The sequence below is a fragment of the Accipiter gentilis genome, chromosome 19 (genome assembly GCF_929443795.1).
Source record: "Accipiter gentilis chromosome 19, bAccGen1.1, whole genome shotgun sequence".
NCBI lineage: Eukaryota > Metazoa > Chordata > Aves > Accipitriformes > Accipitridae > Astur > Astur gentilis.
The window spans coordinates 21,928,415-21,943,778 of NC_064898.1; the positions used below are offsets into that span (position 1 = coordinate 21,928,415).

At 36.3% G+C, this 15,364-nt stretch overlaps 1 protein-coding gene across 9 annotated transcripts in view; it reads right to left on the reverse strand.

Moving 5' to 3' along the window:
• PICALM (phosphatidylinositol binding clathrin assembly protein) overlaps window positions 1-15,364 on the reverse strand; it is a 69,384-nt gene that overhangs the window by 31,554 nt on the left and 22,466 nt on the right. For all 9 annotated transcript variants that reach the window (XR_007508815.1, XM_049822860.1, XM_049822858.1 and 6 more), the window contains exons 2-8: window positions 9,192-9,334; window positions 6,876-6,951; window positions 5,494-5,596; window positions 3,437-3,530; window positions 2,799-2,910; window positions 1,321-1,427; window positions 74-115 (exon numbers count right to left, since the gene is read on the reverse strand). Coding sequence is in view for 8 of the 9 variants with exons in the window: in XM_049822860.1 (XP_049678817.1) it covers window positions 74-115; window positions 1,321-1,427; window positions 2,799-2,910; window positions 3,437-3,530; window positions 5,494-5,596; window positions 6,876-6,951; window positions 9,192-9,334 (677 nt within the window). In the remaining variant the exon portion in view is untranslated. The remainder of the gene's footprint in view (window positions 1-73; window positions 116-1,320; window positions 1,428-2,798; window positions 2,911-3,436; window positions 3,531-5,493; window positions 5,597-6,875; window positions 6,952-9,191; window positions 9,335-15,364) is intronic.

Genomic DNA, 15,364 nt, shown 5'->3' on the forward strand with positions numbered 1-15,364 from the left:
TAATGCCAAGTTTTTCTCATTATGCAACCCCAAAACAGGCATGTAGTGGCAAACACATAATAGGTTTATCTACCTGTGAGAGATCTGGTATGTCTCCTCTGTCAATTCCAACTTGCTGTAATAAAACAAACGAGCTTTAGAACCTGTTTGTTTTTGTTAAAGGCAGAGATGCTCAAAAAGTAAACAACATTAAGATGAAGTCATGTAAAAAGCACAGACCTGTCCATATACATTTTAAATCTCCACAATCTGAACTCCAAAATGATTGGTTATAATAAATTCTTCTGCTAAACATATACACATTTGAAGTAGGCATGTTAGAGAGATTTTAACAGATACAACCTTAGAAATAAAACAGAGTAAGAATCAAGTGTTTCAGAATTTTAAGGCTAGAGAAGTTTGCCTATCCCACAATTTATGCAGTAATTTCTCAGACCTACTGATATAGAGCATATATTTTCTAAAACAAAGCACCTTCAAAGTTTGTAAAGAAGCCGTTTTCTAAAATGCAGATCAAACTGAAGATGTTCTGCAGCAGTATATATATTGTTACAATAGAAAGATTAATACTCTCAACTTCAGTTGATAGTGTTATGAACTGAAGACAGCTGAAGGCAGTATCTCTGACAGAGATATTCTGTCAGGACAGACAGTGAGCCAAGCTTTACGGCTTAATTTTTTGTTAAGAAAGATATGAATAATGAAGGAAAGCAAAACAAGAACAGAAGCACACATCTCAACTGAGGAATTCCATAATACTAGGACATCAATTCAGCAATGCTTCAGAAACAAGAAGGCAACAGACTGCATTTTAAAAAAATACAAACAAAACGTTTTGCAAAGTAACTGCTTTTTCCTCTACAAACACACCTAAAGCCAAGACATATTTAAAAAAATAATCACATGTTCATCTACTTGTCTCAATTTCTTATTTGTGAAGCCATTATTTCATCTAAAACTTATGGCAGAATTGTGGGTTTCATACTAGAATACAGCTAGAACCATAGAAAGCTGCAGATGACCATGAAGCTACTTTATTAGTTTAAAGCAAGGTTCTTCTTCAAAGAAAGCTCACAATTATTATGTAACCAAGGAAATTTTAAAATGCGTGTTTATACACCCTCCTTAAGTAAAAGATAAACCAATAAGTATTCTGTAGTCAGGTTTTTCAATACAGTCCTCAAATGAACGAATTGGGGTAGAGACTGACAAGATGATCCTGCAGTTAAGCTGCAAGGAAAAAGTATCTGCTTTGTGAGAAAATAAGCACTTTATAAGCTGTTTCAAATAAAGGGCAAAGTTTGGCTGACTCAAGTTTACCTCTGCAACTTTAAGGAACTCCGAGATCCGTGTCATTCTAGTGAGGAACTTCTTATATATATCAAGGCCTTCTTTGCACTGGTTCTTTTTCATATCAAAGTATTTTTCTATGAACAGTAAGAATACTTGCATTAAATAAGAAATGAAGCATTCTGCAAAGGATACACAAAGCAAAAGCATATAAAACAAGACAAACAGAAACTGCCTGCAGAGTTGTTTTGTTAACTAAAGAAGTCACTATGCCTAACTTACACTAAATGACAAAAGCTCTGTGGAACATGACCTAATGATCACACGCATGCAATTACACCTTACCTTGCAGGTACTAGAGCTCACAAAAGCATAACCACCCTGAAGAGGATGATCAAGTTTAAAAAAAGGTCACCCAAAGAAATGTAAATTAATCCTCTGGGCAGGGGAAGGGGGGAGCAATTTTACAATCTGGCAGTTAAACATCCGCTCTATTCCAGTGGCCAAATATCAGGCAAGATTTTGATGTTCTCTGCCAGACTGATGCCTCTTGTTACGGTGTGGTCTGCAGTGAGGTACAACTGATTACAAAACATTGGTGCTGAAAGCGAGAGGGTCCCACCCTCCTTGAAATAGCACTTTCAAGGCCTGTTTCTATATTAAGTTTCACTCAAACCATGAGTGAAAGCAACTGCATGCTAGTTCATCTTACTGAGGGAAAGAAGTAGACAGGGGTTTCAGACTGGAAGCATGACTGTCCTTTACTGACTAATTCTGGATTTTGCTTTCCATTTTGCAAGCATTGGGTAGTAACAGCAATCAGGTAGCTTGAGCCAATCACAGAATACAACCAAATCAAGCAAATCAACAGATTACTTTCAATTTAATTATTTTCCAAATTTAGGCTCCCCTGCATCTCCAGTGTGTGCAAGCAAAAGGGCCTGAACCTGGAATTTGTAATTCCCCTTAAAATACAAGATATGCTTTAGAAACATAAGCCAACCAATCATTAAAATCAAGCAATATTAAAGTTTCAATAGCTGAGCAATCCCAGATACTGTGACTGCAAATTTGTAACTGACCATAACTTTCACCACTTAAAAAGAAACAAAACCTGATCTTGCTTCTTAAATAAAAAATAATAATAATAATAAAGAAAAACAGTATCATGATTCAGGTTTGCCACACCGTTCAATGAGACAACACCACCACCACCCCCCCAAACACCATAAAAAACCCACAAAGCAGTCCAAGAAAAAAAAAATTAAGTGAAGAAAATCTTGAATGGGCTTTACTTTCAGAAATTTACCTATCCCTGTATACAATGCAATGGAAAATGCAATTGGACAGAAAAACCTTGGAAATAAATCTGAGTTGGAAATAAAAGTAATATTTTGGTGTTTTTTACAGTAGGACTATTTCAACTTCTCAAAAAAGAGCAGCTCTTCATGATTGTTTACTGAGCTCCCTCCCCAAAGTTTAACATTGCAGAAGGCAGTTATATTTACCCAAGAGGTTAATAATCCCTTCGTTATATGCCGCAAAGAGTCTAATGGCATCTTTGAAGAGGAGCATGAAGGCAGCATTAATTACACCATTTGTAAGTTCATTGCTATTGACCTAGGAAAATCAGAAAACAAAGTTAATTTAACTGAATTGATCCCTTATTGGAAAACTCCTAATTGAACTCCAGTACTCTGTCCGAAGGCATGCCTTCCAATCATCTCACTGGCTATTAGTGGCAAGTAGCAGCATAGCAAATCAACGCAGGATCTCTCAGCACAGAATTAAATCAAATCGTTTTGGCAGACATTTTTGTTAACTCACGTTAATGCTAAATAATATAGCTAGAAGACAGAGGGCAGAAACAATCAACTTTTAAATGAACAATTCTTGTTTGCACACAGTCTACACAATAAACAACACTAATTTAGCACAAAGCATTCTCTCCAGTAAGCACCATATTTCTTTTTTTCTGATTTTTTGGGGGTATACCAATCAACGAAACAATTTGTGCTCTTTAAGCTGTGCAGATAACATGGAACCAAGTTCAAGACCTTTAATCTTGACCTATTTTACAGGCTTGTGCATGTTTGTACAACAAAGTCAATAGTATGTTAAGACACGCACATGCTGCTAAACTTACATTGAAGTCAAGAAGTGCATCCATTTGATTTTGTATAATTGGTACAGTTTTTAGGAGTTTTTCTGTGCTCATTGTTCTCATCACTCCATCAGCCCTGTTATGCAAAACAAAAGAAAATTCTTCACCTGAATTTTGAAAGCAATTGTTAATGAGAAACATAACACAGAAAATAAAACAGGCCATGAGAGAAAACATTTAAATCATTGCCATTCAAAGCAGGCATTTTCGTGTTTAGGAATGCTGTCTAGCCAATACAACTGTAATAACTGCAGTGTACAAAAGCAACAACTTTTTTCTAGCCAAAATATGAATCCAAGATGAATTTTTATTTAGAGGAAATGAAGCTGATAGTGCTCAGGAACATAGCAGAGCTATGATGCATCAGGTAACCAAAAAAATGCTCTGAAGGTTATTTCTGAAGCAAATTTTTACCTATGCTTTTTCCAATTACCTGATCATTATTTTGTGTCAGTTCAGATGATTTTCTTTTCAACTAAAAGCAGTAAGAAAGAATAAACAAATGTAGCAATATGTGTTCAAGCTTTTTCAGAAAGATTAGAGAGATTACATGACACCTCCTTTTAATAGCTGACTACCAATATTTTGTTGTTTATTAGTTGTCCAGATTGAATAGAGTAAGACCAAAAATATCCAAGAAAAACCAAGAAAACAACAGATGAAGAGATTAAATCATCTCAGTGACAAGAAACAACTGCTTTCTGTAAGACAAATCAGACAGCCTTGCAGTTCATCAGCATGCACACAGCAAACCAAATGTTTCCAGCAAGTGCAAATCTCACAGTGCATCTGCACAGAAAAGGCTGTGGCTGTTCTCCAGGCTGGAAGGCAACGGGGAACACACTGCTTCCAGCTTTCTGCTCTTTCCACTCATGCTGTATGCTCCCTGCTAACAGCAAACAGCAACTGCAATAAACTTAATGTGGCAGGGCATGGGTGCAGAGTCCCTGAGAAAAATTGAGGTGTGAAAAAGGTAGATTGCTGCCACCAGAGCAGTTATTCCTGCTGGCTCACAGAAGGACCTCCAGGCATGTGCTGTGGCCTAAATAATTCACCTCACTGGGCCTAAAACACCTGATTATAGAACAACTGCCTCTCTCTCTAGTGTACCTGCAGCCACCTGACCACACACACATCTTATACATGGAAAAGGCTAAGTATTCCGTGTTGTTGGGACTCCAATCATCTCTAAAGGCAGAAAGAGCAAAAGGAGCCCAAGCATTCCCCTTTTACTTTACCATCACATTTCAAAACAAAATGGACTGTACAGTATTAGCAAGGAGGTATAAGGGATCTGGACAGTGTCCTCAGGCCAATTTCAAATGCCTTTGTAATACTAATGCAAGGTATCATTAGACAGCCCACTACTGCAGGTAACTCATTAACTGTTTTAAGTTGAGATTTTTGTGGGTTAAGAATTAAGTTTTTAGCATAAATATAAATTATCCTGTGTATGGATGATAAAAGATGCCCAAACATAAAACTAAAATTACATTTTTAAACTTTAAAAAGCACTGCATACACAGTTGATGGACAAAGATGGAAAGATTTCAACCATGACCAGTACATGCTCTCCAGCCTTCCCGATGGAAGAGATCTCCAGCTTAATTCCATCGTCCACTATAACGTGCAATTTACCCAACTACTGGTGCTCTGCACTGTGTTATTTTATATGTAAACAGGCACCTACTCTCAAACAACTGATTTCTCTTAAAGAAGCTTTCCCACTTTGCAGGGGAAATTTTAATTCCTGTAGACAAACTCAGAATAGCATCTACTACTTTGATGCATACCATTTTTCAGTTCTTTGTATTGAACTGTTAATGTTTAAAGAAGTAAAATCACAACAACTGAAGCAAAATATTTTTGCAATATACATAACTGGGCACTTGAGCCTTTCTGTGTCATGGGAGATACTCAACTGAGAAAAGCAGACATTACTGTCTGTACTAAGCTGGAACCAACATTGGTATTTTCCACTTGAATTGCAGGACATAAGACAAAACCTCAAGATAAGAGAAGCAAAATACAGTCCTTACCCTCTTTTTACTTTTGTGAAGTCAAAAGCCACTTGTCTATAGGAAACTGCCTTTTCATTCAGATATCTACTATACCGTCTGATAAATGTTGACATGTCATAACCTAAAAAACAAGTTTCAGATGCTTATTACTTACCTAGTCAATTAAAGATCAAGAACCTTACTCTAAATAAAGCGCAAGATACTAACACAAGACAGCTTCATTACATTTTGGCCTGATTTTGTATAGTTAATCTGTTACAAAACAAACCATGTATGTCATCGTATTCACCATGTAAATCAAACAGACAATACTGCAAATATCTAGAAGACCTGAACTACATAGAAGTTTACACTTAACTTCCTAAGGAAATTACTTCCAAAAGCAAACAAAGTATTTTTATGCACATTCTCTCATACGATGTAAGTTACTATCAAAAAAATTACATGATGCATTCGCAAAGATGCAAACGTCAATTCCAGAACACATTCTCCCATTTAAAACTGACTAGAGAAAAAAAGGCATTGAAGGAAACATTAAGACATGACAGAAATTTTCCTATGTTAAAGACAGTGGCAATAGGAAATATTTTTATAACTGTCAGTCTAAGGACACAGAATAAGAAAAAGATCTGTTCAGAATCTATCCTGAGACCATGGAAGTTAAGACTCAATAAAATGAAGTAATTTGGTAGACCCTTCATTATCACTGAGAAGGTTTCTGTCCCCAGGCAACCACTCTGTGTGCCTGGTGTAGTACACTTGTGGCGAAAATTAGAAGTAGCTATATAAAAAGTAATGCAGAAAGGAAGAAACCACCTCAGGAGGAAAAATAAATAAATAAATAAATAAATAAAGATAACAGCTACATGTATGATCAGAACTGCAGTGAACAGCAGCATAACAGTTTGGAAGGGTGTTTCAGCTGAAAAATCTGAACCAGAGAAAAACGTATTTGCCCATAGAATTAGTTTCAAAGATGGACAGAATGGTCTTAGAACAATTTCCCAAAAAGTTATTTATTTTTTTAGGCACAGTTCTTGTCTCACTGATATGCTGTATCTGATGTACATATGATGTATTTTTTGAAATTTAACTTACTAGTCAAAATATACCTCTCCAAATGGAGAAACCTCTTCAGAATTAGAAGGAATACCAAGTCAGATCTGTTTAGCTAAGAAAGCTAGATGCATGTATAAATAAGGCTTTCCTAAAAGATGCAACAAATTCCTCCAGCAGACAGCTTCTGCCATGCCACAATAGCATTTTAAATTAAATTAAGAAATGCAGTCTGGGGTAAAACAGAAAAATTACTTCTTAACTTACATAGTCCATTAGCGTTACCAAGTTGTATTTACAATCCCCCAGCACAGTACTAACTTTTAATGAAAAAGACACCTTACCTTGCAATCCACTTTTGTCTAGGAAATTGCTCAAATTAAACAATGTGTTTCTGGACGCCAGATACTGGATAAAACGCTAGAAAGGAAAAATTTAAATGCTTTTACTATATTACCAATGAGCTGGAACTGAGGTAACAGTACTAGAAACTCCTTTAATTCAGCTTATGAAATTCAGTTTTTATGCTTTAGGACTGATTTCAAATCTGGAAACTATTACAAAAACTCAGCTAAATTTTCAAATGAAGCTAGTTACTATTATTTATGTAAAAATCTGTGAACAAAGTCAAAGTCACGTAGATATTGCATAAAAGCCTCTGACTGAAAGACTCTTGTTTATTTTAAGCCAAAATATGGAACTGTAAACTCCTGAAAAAAAATCACTGCCAATACATTTTCATTTTACATGCTCACAATCGTTTCACTAACTTCAATTTTATAACAGTTGATTTCATTTTACCAATTAGGCAAGGCATCTTTGCTCATCATACAATTTTAATAGTACTTAGCATAAATATGAAAATAAGGTGATATAAAGATTAGTTTGCTTATAAATCAAATGTTAAATAAACATAAGAATCCCTATAAAACGTTAACACAGTATCACACTTAGTACATGTCATTAGTTACACATAATTCTGAATTATGTTTCAGAAAAATGAATGATGCTATTTTCATTTTGTAAAGACATTTCAGATCACTGGCACCACATCTTATTTAGTAAGAAAAATAATTTTGTCTTATGAAGCCCTGTATAGAGAGCTGCTACAAAAATATACCAATCTTTCATTTGTAATAACATTTTGACAGAGGAAAAAATAGTTCTGATTAGTGTAACATGTACTACCAAATATTTTTCATTAGCATAAATACATAGGTTACATAGAAAAAACACTGGAGAAGGGTAAAAGCACTCAGTACCTAGCTATAAATGAATTAAACAAAAGCTGGAGGACCAAATGCTTTTCAGTCTTACAAAGGGATTTACAGATTCTCTATAAACTTCTAGACATTTTCATAAGCACTCACTTTCCATGTTCATTGTTGAAGTAGTACTTCTAGCTGTGAAAAGTTTCATCTTGAGCAGTAATCTTACCCTCATTACTTCTGTAACACATTTGGCAAGCAAAACGTTTGGCAGTTTTATTCTTAAATGGAGAGTATTTCAGAAAGTGGTCCCATGAAATACCTTTAATTACTGTGAAGCGTATTGGTATCAGTTTAAAATTTATATGACTTAAAGTGCAAGCACAGCAAAAGTGTATAGACCCTGTTTTGGAAAGTGTCAATTATCCCAGTGATAATGCTTAAAGTCAACATGAGAAGTTTGCCCTCTTGTGGCTTACTTAGCTTCAAAGTATAGATTTTCACCAAGACCAGAAATACTCCATAGGTGAACCGCAAGAGAAAAACCAGTATCTATGTATTTTTTTAAAACTCAAAACCCTTCACAACACAGCCAGTCAGCCAGAGGAAGCAGTTACATGACCTATAAGAACTCTGAATGCAACCTGAAATGAAAAGTTTTGGTCCTCTCCACAAAATCCTACTTGTAATTTTCTAAAGCTTAATTCCAAATTTCATATTTCTAAAGCTTAATTCCAAAGTTCATATAGCTTACATTACACTGACTGTTTGCAGTAAAAAGGAATGTTTACAAACACTTTCTAAGAGAGCCTTAAAGTATAGTTTGTTTTTTTAAAAAATGCAGAAAATTCAAGCTGCTGCTATGCTTGGCATCTTGAAAATATAAGGCCCCGAAGGAATTCAAGTTGTGGAACAAAAGCTGCTTATTCCTTTTTGTTTAAATTGGGGTTTTGTTTAATTGTTCTACAGTATTTGGTGTTACTTAGATGCTCATACTCAAAGCCAGCTCACAGGCACACATTTGCCTTCACTGCAAAAGTTTAAGGGGTGATGGTGGAAATCTGCTCAGAATCGAGTTGTCTGGGGGAAAAGACCATCTGAATTAGCTAGAGCATGAACCAAAAAATGCTTCTATCTTCAGCTTTCAGAATTCCATTCAAGATAATTTCTGTTGGTTTTGTTTGGTTTGTTTCTTATTATTAGAATAACACCACAGAAAGAGGTACCTCCAGCATTCAGGACACTGACTTCTGATTCTAGAATTACCAACTTTAAAGTAGAAACAAACTAAGTAGACAAACATATAATGAGACCTGTGTTCATGCAGAGTCAAGACAGAAAAAGGTAAAAATACAGATATTCTTACAAAGATAATTAGTAGAAGCATTTAGCTGACATTTATAGGAATGAAGTGCTGTAACTGTTCTCAGATGTATCATTTTTTTGTATTACCTCATTTCCATACACCATTAGATGATGGGTTGTGATGAGAGATTTGAAGACCACTACCCAGCTACTGTTGGTAGTTCTTTCAAACAAACTGTCTGCCAGTTGTGGGATGTTCACATTCATCTCATTTGTGCACTGGATTAAATCTGCAATACAGAAATTTTTATTATTATGAGTTCTGTGAAGGAAAATTAATAACATACCCAAAAAAATCAGTACACTCATTTTATATAGTAATATTTTCTATGAAAATTGAGGGGCTTTCCAGTAAAATAAATTATTTCTTGAAAAGCACCATGGCACTAGTCTAGCACTTGAAAAGCACTAGTCTACCAGAACCTCGTAATACAAAATCCACTCTGCTCGCTGCCAAGATTCCTGGTCCTCAATTGCTTTTGCAGTTGCCTTAGAAGGTCCTGGAACACAAATATTATAATGATTTACACCATCTCTGACTAACAACTCCCAGCTTTCAAACATCTAAAGCATTAATAGCAAAGTAATTCTTACATGCTACCATTTAATCAAGTTTTACTGGAAAATCATGCCTAGAATTAATTGTAAATCTCAGATTTCTGGCCTCTTTATGGACCAGTAAACCCTTCTAGACATCGGTTCGATGTGAGTAATAAAAGATTAAAATACTGCTTAGTCTTGATACAATGCAATCAACACCTTCAAAAGGGCACAGGAAACGTGAAGTGAAAAAATGAGCCCCTAGCTACAGAAGCTGACAGACGAATTTAGTTACAACAAAGCAGGTTGTTAACGGAAAAGATGGTTAGCAGGTTGGCTAGCTAAAACAAAGCTATCCAATTTTTGCTTAACCTGGACTTCCAGTAGACAAGATCTAGTGACTCTTCAAATAGTTGTTAGAAAAAGTTACCCTATCTTTCTTCTAGATTTGCTACTGTCACAACCGTATAACCACAAGGAGCCATGCTTATAATACAACCAATATAATAAAATGTAATAATCCAGTAACTTATTTCCAAGTGGCAACGAAGGAAGAGATGACTTAAGATCGTGATGCTACAGTGATAAATACAATAGAAGCAACTATATTAACATCCAAATGCGATGTAACACAGCTTGCTAGCATTCAATCTGAAGCTTAAACTTAATGCAACACAGTACTGATGACATTTTACTACTATTACCACCCCAAAAATAAAACAGCAGTTTTCACTCAAACTGCCAGCCCTGCCAAAGGCCATAGCTCAATAAGGATGAAGGCTTGAGTAAGCCCTATGCCTGCCTGTCTGTGGGCTACTAGAGTTTTAACTGGAAACATCCGTTTAATCTGAAGGGAAATGTTTAACCTTTGAAGACAGTTTTATACCTTGCTATGAACAATCATTCACCAAGGACTCCTAAAAGACAGGACCCTCCTTCAGCCCCAGCAGCAGGTAAGCATGGCTACCACAAACTCAGAACTAGTATGGTCAGAACTGAAAAAGCTGCTATTTACAAGTTTAATTATTAAAGGAAGCAAGCAGGAAATGATTTGCACATTCAAAACGTAATGAGATGGAGAGATTAGCCATTCCTTTATCTACAAGTAAAACTGTGATGACTTGATGACTACAGGCATTCATGACCTCATTTTTAAGTCACGGTTATCTATTATTGGATGATGATTTGGGGCTGTTAAGACAATGCTAGGATATTACTCAGCAAGAGACATGCTCTGAACTGGATCATTAAAACCAAGCCCTGCAGCTTCTTGATCTTCAGGTCTTCCCACCTAAGTAATAACACAAGCAGTTTTGTGCAAGGCTATCTGGCAGGTACGCACATTAAACACAAAGGTATATGCATAACAGGATGTCAAGTCATACATTTTGGTATAAGAGGTGCAAATGCATATTAGAAAGCGAGAACTTCTGTTCTTAGATGCAACATTTACCAACTAGTCAACAGTAACAAAGAAAGAGGTGCCACTTGAAAATCCACCATCTAAAATTACTAAAAAAACCTATTGCTATTCTAGATGATATTTTGTGCTGGAAGAAATGTTTTCTGAAACGCCATTGGACTTCCAAATCATGTTTTGGTATCTCTTGCAGTGTGCAAAAGAAAACAGGCTCTGTAACCCAGCAGAAAATCATCCCTCACAGAACTGATGAGTGTTTATGCGAAAAGCATACGAATGAACTTGGGGGAAGGCGGGGGGAGAGGGCAGGCACGTTAGGAAGGAGAACTAGTAGTAGCCAACTGGGAGAGAACACAGGCAAGACAGAAGTAACACTGGCAAGTCTAGCCTTGAATGAAAGGAATTAAATTTGTAAATGCAAACAAGGGAAAGAGTCACTGCGATACCACAGTTACTACAAACTAAGTTTAGCAAAACATGAAGTTTCTTTCTCCGCAAAATGCAGGTTGAACAACAGAGATGCTTAATAATCTGGTATGTCCTGATACCCCAAAGTGCCTACATCATATACATTTCAGAAAAGTTACATCTGTCTAAAAGCTTCTTTGAAAGTATTTGCATGGACAATGCTAATTAGATAAAGAAATATTCGCACAGTTAAATCCAAATTAGATCAGCAATTTTTGTGCTAACCATAGCATAAGAAGCATAGTACAGACGCAGCAGAAGAGAAGACAGTACCCTGCATCCCACACTGCTGCACTGCCTGTTCAGAAAGACTGTCATATATAGTGTTCTTGCTTTTTTATCCTATTCCCACAGACACCCTTCATTAAGTGAGAGGAACAAACAAATATATAATTATTTTCACATCCTACACTTTACACAACTCGTCTCACACCCACCTATGAAAATACTAGCTACGTATTTTGAAACATAAATGCCCAAAGCAACATATCTCAAGACTGCTCATTACTGGGTATGGTATGAGCAATACCACAGGCAGGTATATAACCAAAGGGCATGGCACTAAGGGTAATAGCTTTAACCTTAGAAAAAAACAAAACCCAACCAAGCAAAAACCGAAATCAAGCAAAAAAGGATAACCCTTGGTAAAAGTGTGATGACTGTTTCATCTTCCATCTTGTCATAGGAGAGAAGGAGGAGGATTGAATGCTTACTACCCCCATCAAAACTACAGAAAGTAAAGTCACTCTCTTTATTGACCTGTTGCATTAATGCCCACAACACCTCATAGCTGAAAAGGAACTCCTAGGAAGTACAAACCACCTAAAAGCTGCTAAAACTTCCACAGCATAAGACACATGGCATACAGATATTAAATAATAAACATTGATCATTGTTTCAAAGGTGGCAGCAGTTAACAAGAATTTTAAGTTAAGCTTGCAGCTGGCTGGGACAGTTGTATGAGGGAAGCTTAGACAGCAATGAACGCAGAGTCATATCCACAGGGATAGCTGGAGACAGCCCAGAAAAAGGCCATCAGAATGGCCAGGGCTTAGAGTACATGATGCACAAGAAGCAGTTGAAGGAGGTGGGTTTATTCCATCTGTAAAATGGAAGGCTAAAGGCAAGGAGGGGGAATTCACACGCTACCTTCACAGTCAGATGTTTCTTGGAGGCTCACAGCAGAAGGATGAGAGGCAGCAGTCATGCTGCAACAAGGGAAATTCTTATCAGATCAAGAAATTAAAAATCTTCACAGTGAAAGTGATCAGGCACTAGAGCCCATAAGCAATCAGACCTTTTAAATTTTGACATGGTTTAAGCAGGGAGTTTATTAGAGGACCTTCTGAGGTCCCTTCCAACCTAAAGTAATCTACAATTTTAAGTACAGTCTATGGAAAGAGAATGAGAAAATGGAGACAGGCAAAAACAAACAAGTGACTTACGAAGTAAAGTTAAAGTCCAAAAGAATAGTCCAACAGGAGTATAATTGTGAAGATTTCAAAACCTTAGACGTATTTAAGTGATTGATAAGACTTTTGTTTTGACAATCTCCATTTACCTACCTACACTAAAATCATACACCAAATTTCAGCAGGGATGTCAAAACTAGACTTTCCTAAAAACCAGTACTAGTTTGTTTTTAAATAGGGTTTAGTTTCTTCTACTTTTGTTATAACAGTTTAAATTTTTACCACTAAATGACTTTCACATAACCCAGTTCTGTTTGAGTTTATGGCATTTTTCCAACAAAGCAAAGATTTTGCAAACAAAGGTCTGGGCTACAGACGTTTCAGTAACATTGAAGATTTGCAACTGCACCTCTACAAAAGCAACTGTATTGCCTAACCCTGTTGAAGTTCACTAGTACAAAACATGCAATAAAATACTGCATGATACTCTGGGTAAGAAAAAGAATGTTACTTGCACTCCCAACGAAGATAACTACAATCTTTACAACTGTTCAGCCTTCATTACAGGAAAGAATCAAACAATTCATTGCTTTACACACTTGATAGTTACAGGTAGAGAGAATTACAAAGGCAGAAAGAACAGTAAAAGTACAGCAAGACTGAAGATTCATATCCAAGAAATGAGCAGCGATCATCTACACAAAGCAGCTACTACAAGGCTATGATGTTCATTTGAAGTACAGCATCTAATCCACACTAGGCATGTAGATGTGGATTAGCCAACCCATGGTAAGTGATTATATGATTCTTAACCCAGAGCAAACATGAGGCAGTCAGGCTAGATGGCAATACATCAAAGGCATCTGCCACAAATTATCCTGGAGAACACGTGTGCTTTCAACATGTGCCTGTGACCCGACTCCTCGTGCAGAAGAACCTCATTCTACACTAAGCAGCCTCCTAAGACAAAGCTATGAAAAACTAGTTTATTTCCCCACAAAAAGATCCATCAGGCAAGATGAACATGTTTTTATGAATTTCTTTCCAGAATCTTACCCATATTAATTCGCAGTAAGACTATAAAAGTTTGGTGTGAAAATAGGCTTCACTAACTCAGACTGTATCATTTGCAGTAACCTGAATGTAAGCCAGAATTATGTACTTCGTGTACTGATTATTTCCAATGGTTTAGCTATACCTCTCATTTTGAACGACGTTTCTATCTGTAAGTATCAACCTAAAAACATTTACAAGAACCAGATCTTGCAGGCCAGAAAGCGTGCCCAAACCTCTAGTTACTCCAAAATAAGTCAAACAACTGTGACAGATTCCCATCTTGCTAACGATTGCTTTTTCATCTATTATACCAAAGATGCTATCTAGAGCGAGCACATAAGAGGTTATATTTTCCAACATGCTGACAGTTGTTTCTTTTTATAATGCGAGAGACAGTATCCATCCAGTAAGCAGACAATTGAAATATTGATCATTCAACATTAGTAGGCACATACAGTGCCAAGAGTTAAATACATTACGTTCTTCAGTAAACCAAAAAACCAACAACAACAAAACCAAAACCATAAAGGGAGAGTAAGGTAAATTACATCCTAGTTAGTTAATTCTTTACTTACACATTCTGTCAGATACAGATGAAATTCAAATGAAATCAACCCCTCATACAATAAGGTTTGGCCAAACACCAAAAAGCCTGAAAATGCTGAACTGCTTTGCCCAGTAAGTCACCCACCCATTCTCTACATCTCATTGAATCTGAATTCATGTTTGATAAAACGACTAAAAAGGTAAGACAATTCTGGTGCAAGATTAGGCAGTTGAGCTTGCCCGGGACAAACTGCTGCAAAATAAGGTTTTTTAAACACTTATGTGGAAATTACTTGGGAATAGAAATTATTCTAGATTACATACTGCCTTCGTAAATTGGGAAGCTACAGCAGAATGAGTGATCCATGGAACAGCATCTCCAAGTAACAGTTGCAATGAAGGAGCTCATTACCCCAGTGCAGATGAAAAAAATTAATGAAAATACGGCAATATATGTTGCTTCCAGATTGGCTAAATTTAGTCTAAAACAGGACCAAAAAAATTTTCAGAATAAGAGCACTTTGCTCTTGATTCACACGTTTGTGCATATTGCAGTTTTATGAAGTTGACTGGAAAACGATTAGGAAACAAGTACCGCAATCCTGGGAAACAGCTCATATACAATTTTTAGACTAACTACAACTAGAAAATAAAATAAGTCACAGGCCCTGCCAGAAACTCAAGAAGTTTGCTTTGTAAGAATTAGCCCAATTTATTTATTTTTAAAAAGATATTAAAAAACAGAGCTCAAAAAGAAGAGCTCCACAAGACAAGCAGACCACTTTACGACCACTCCTGTTTAAACTTTCCAGTTTTCA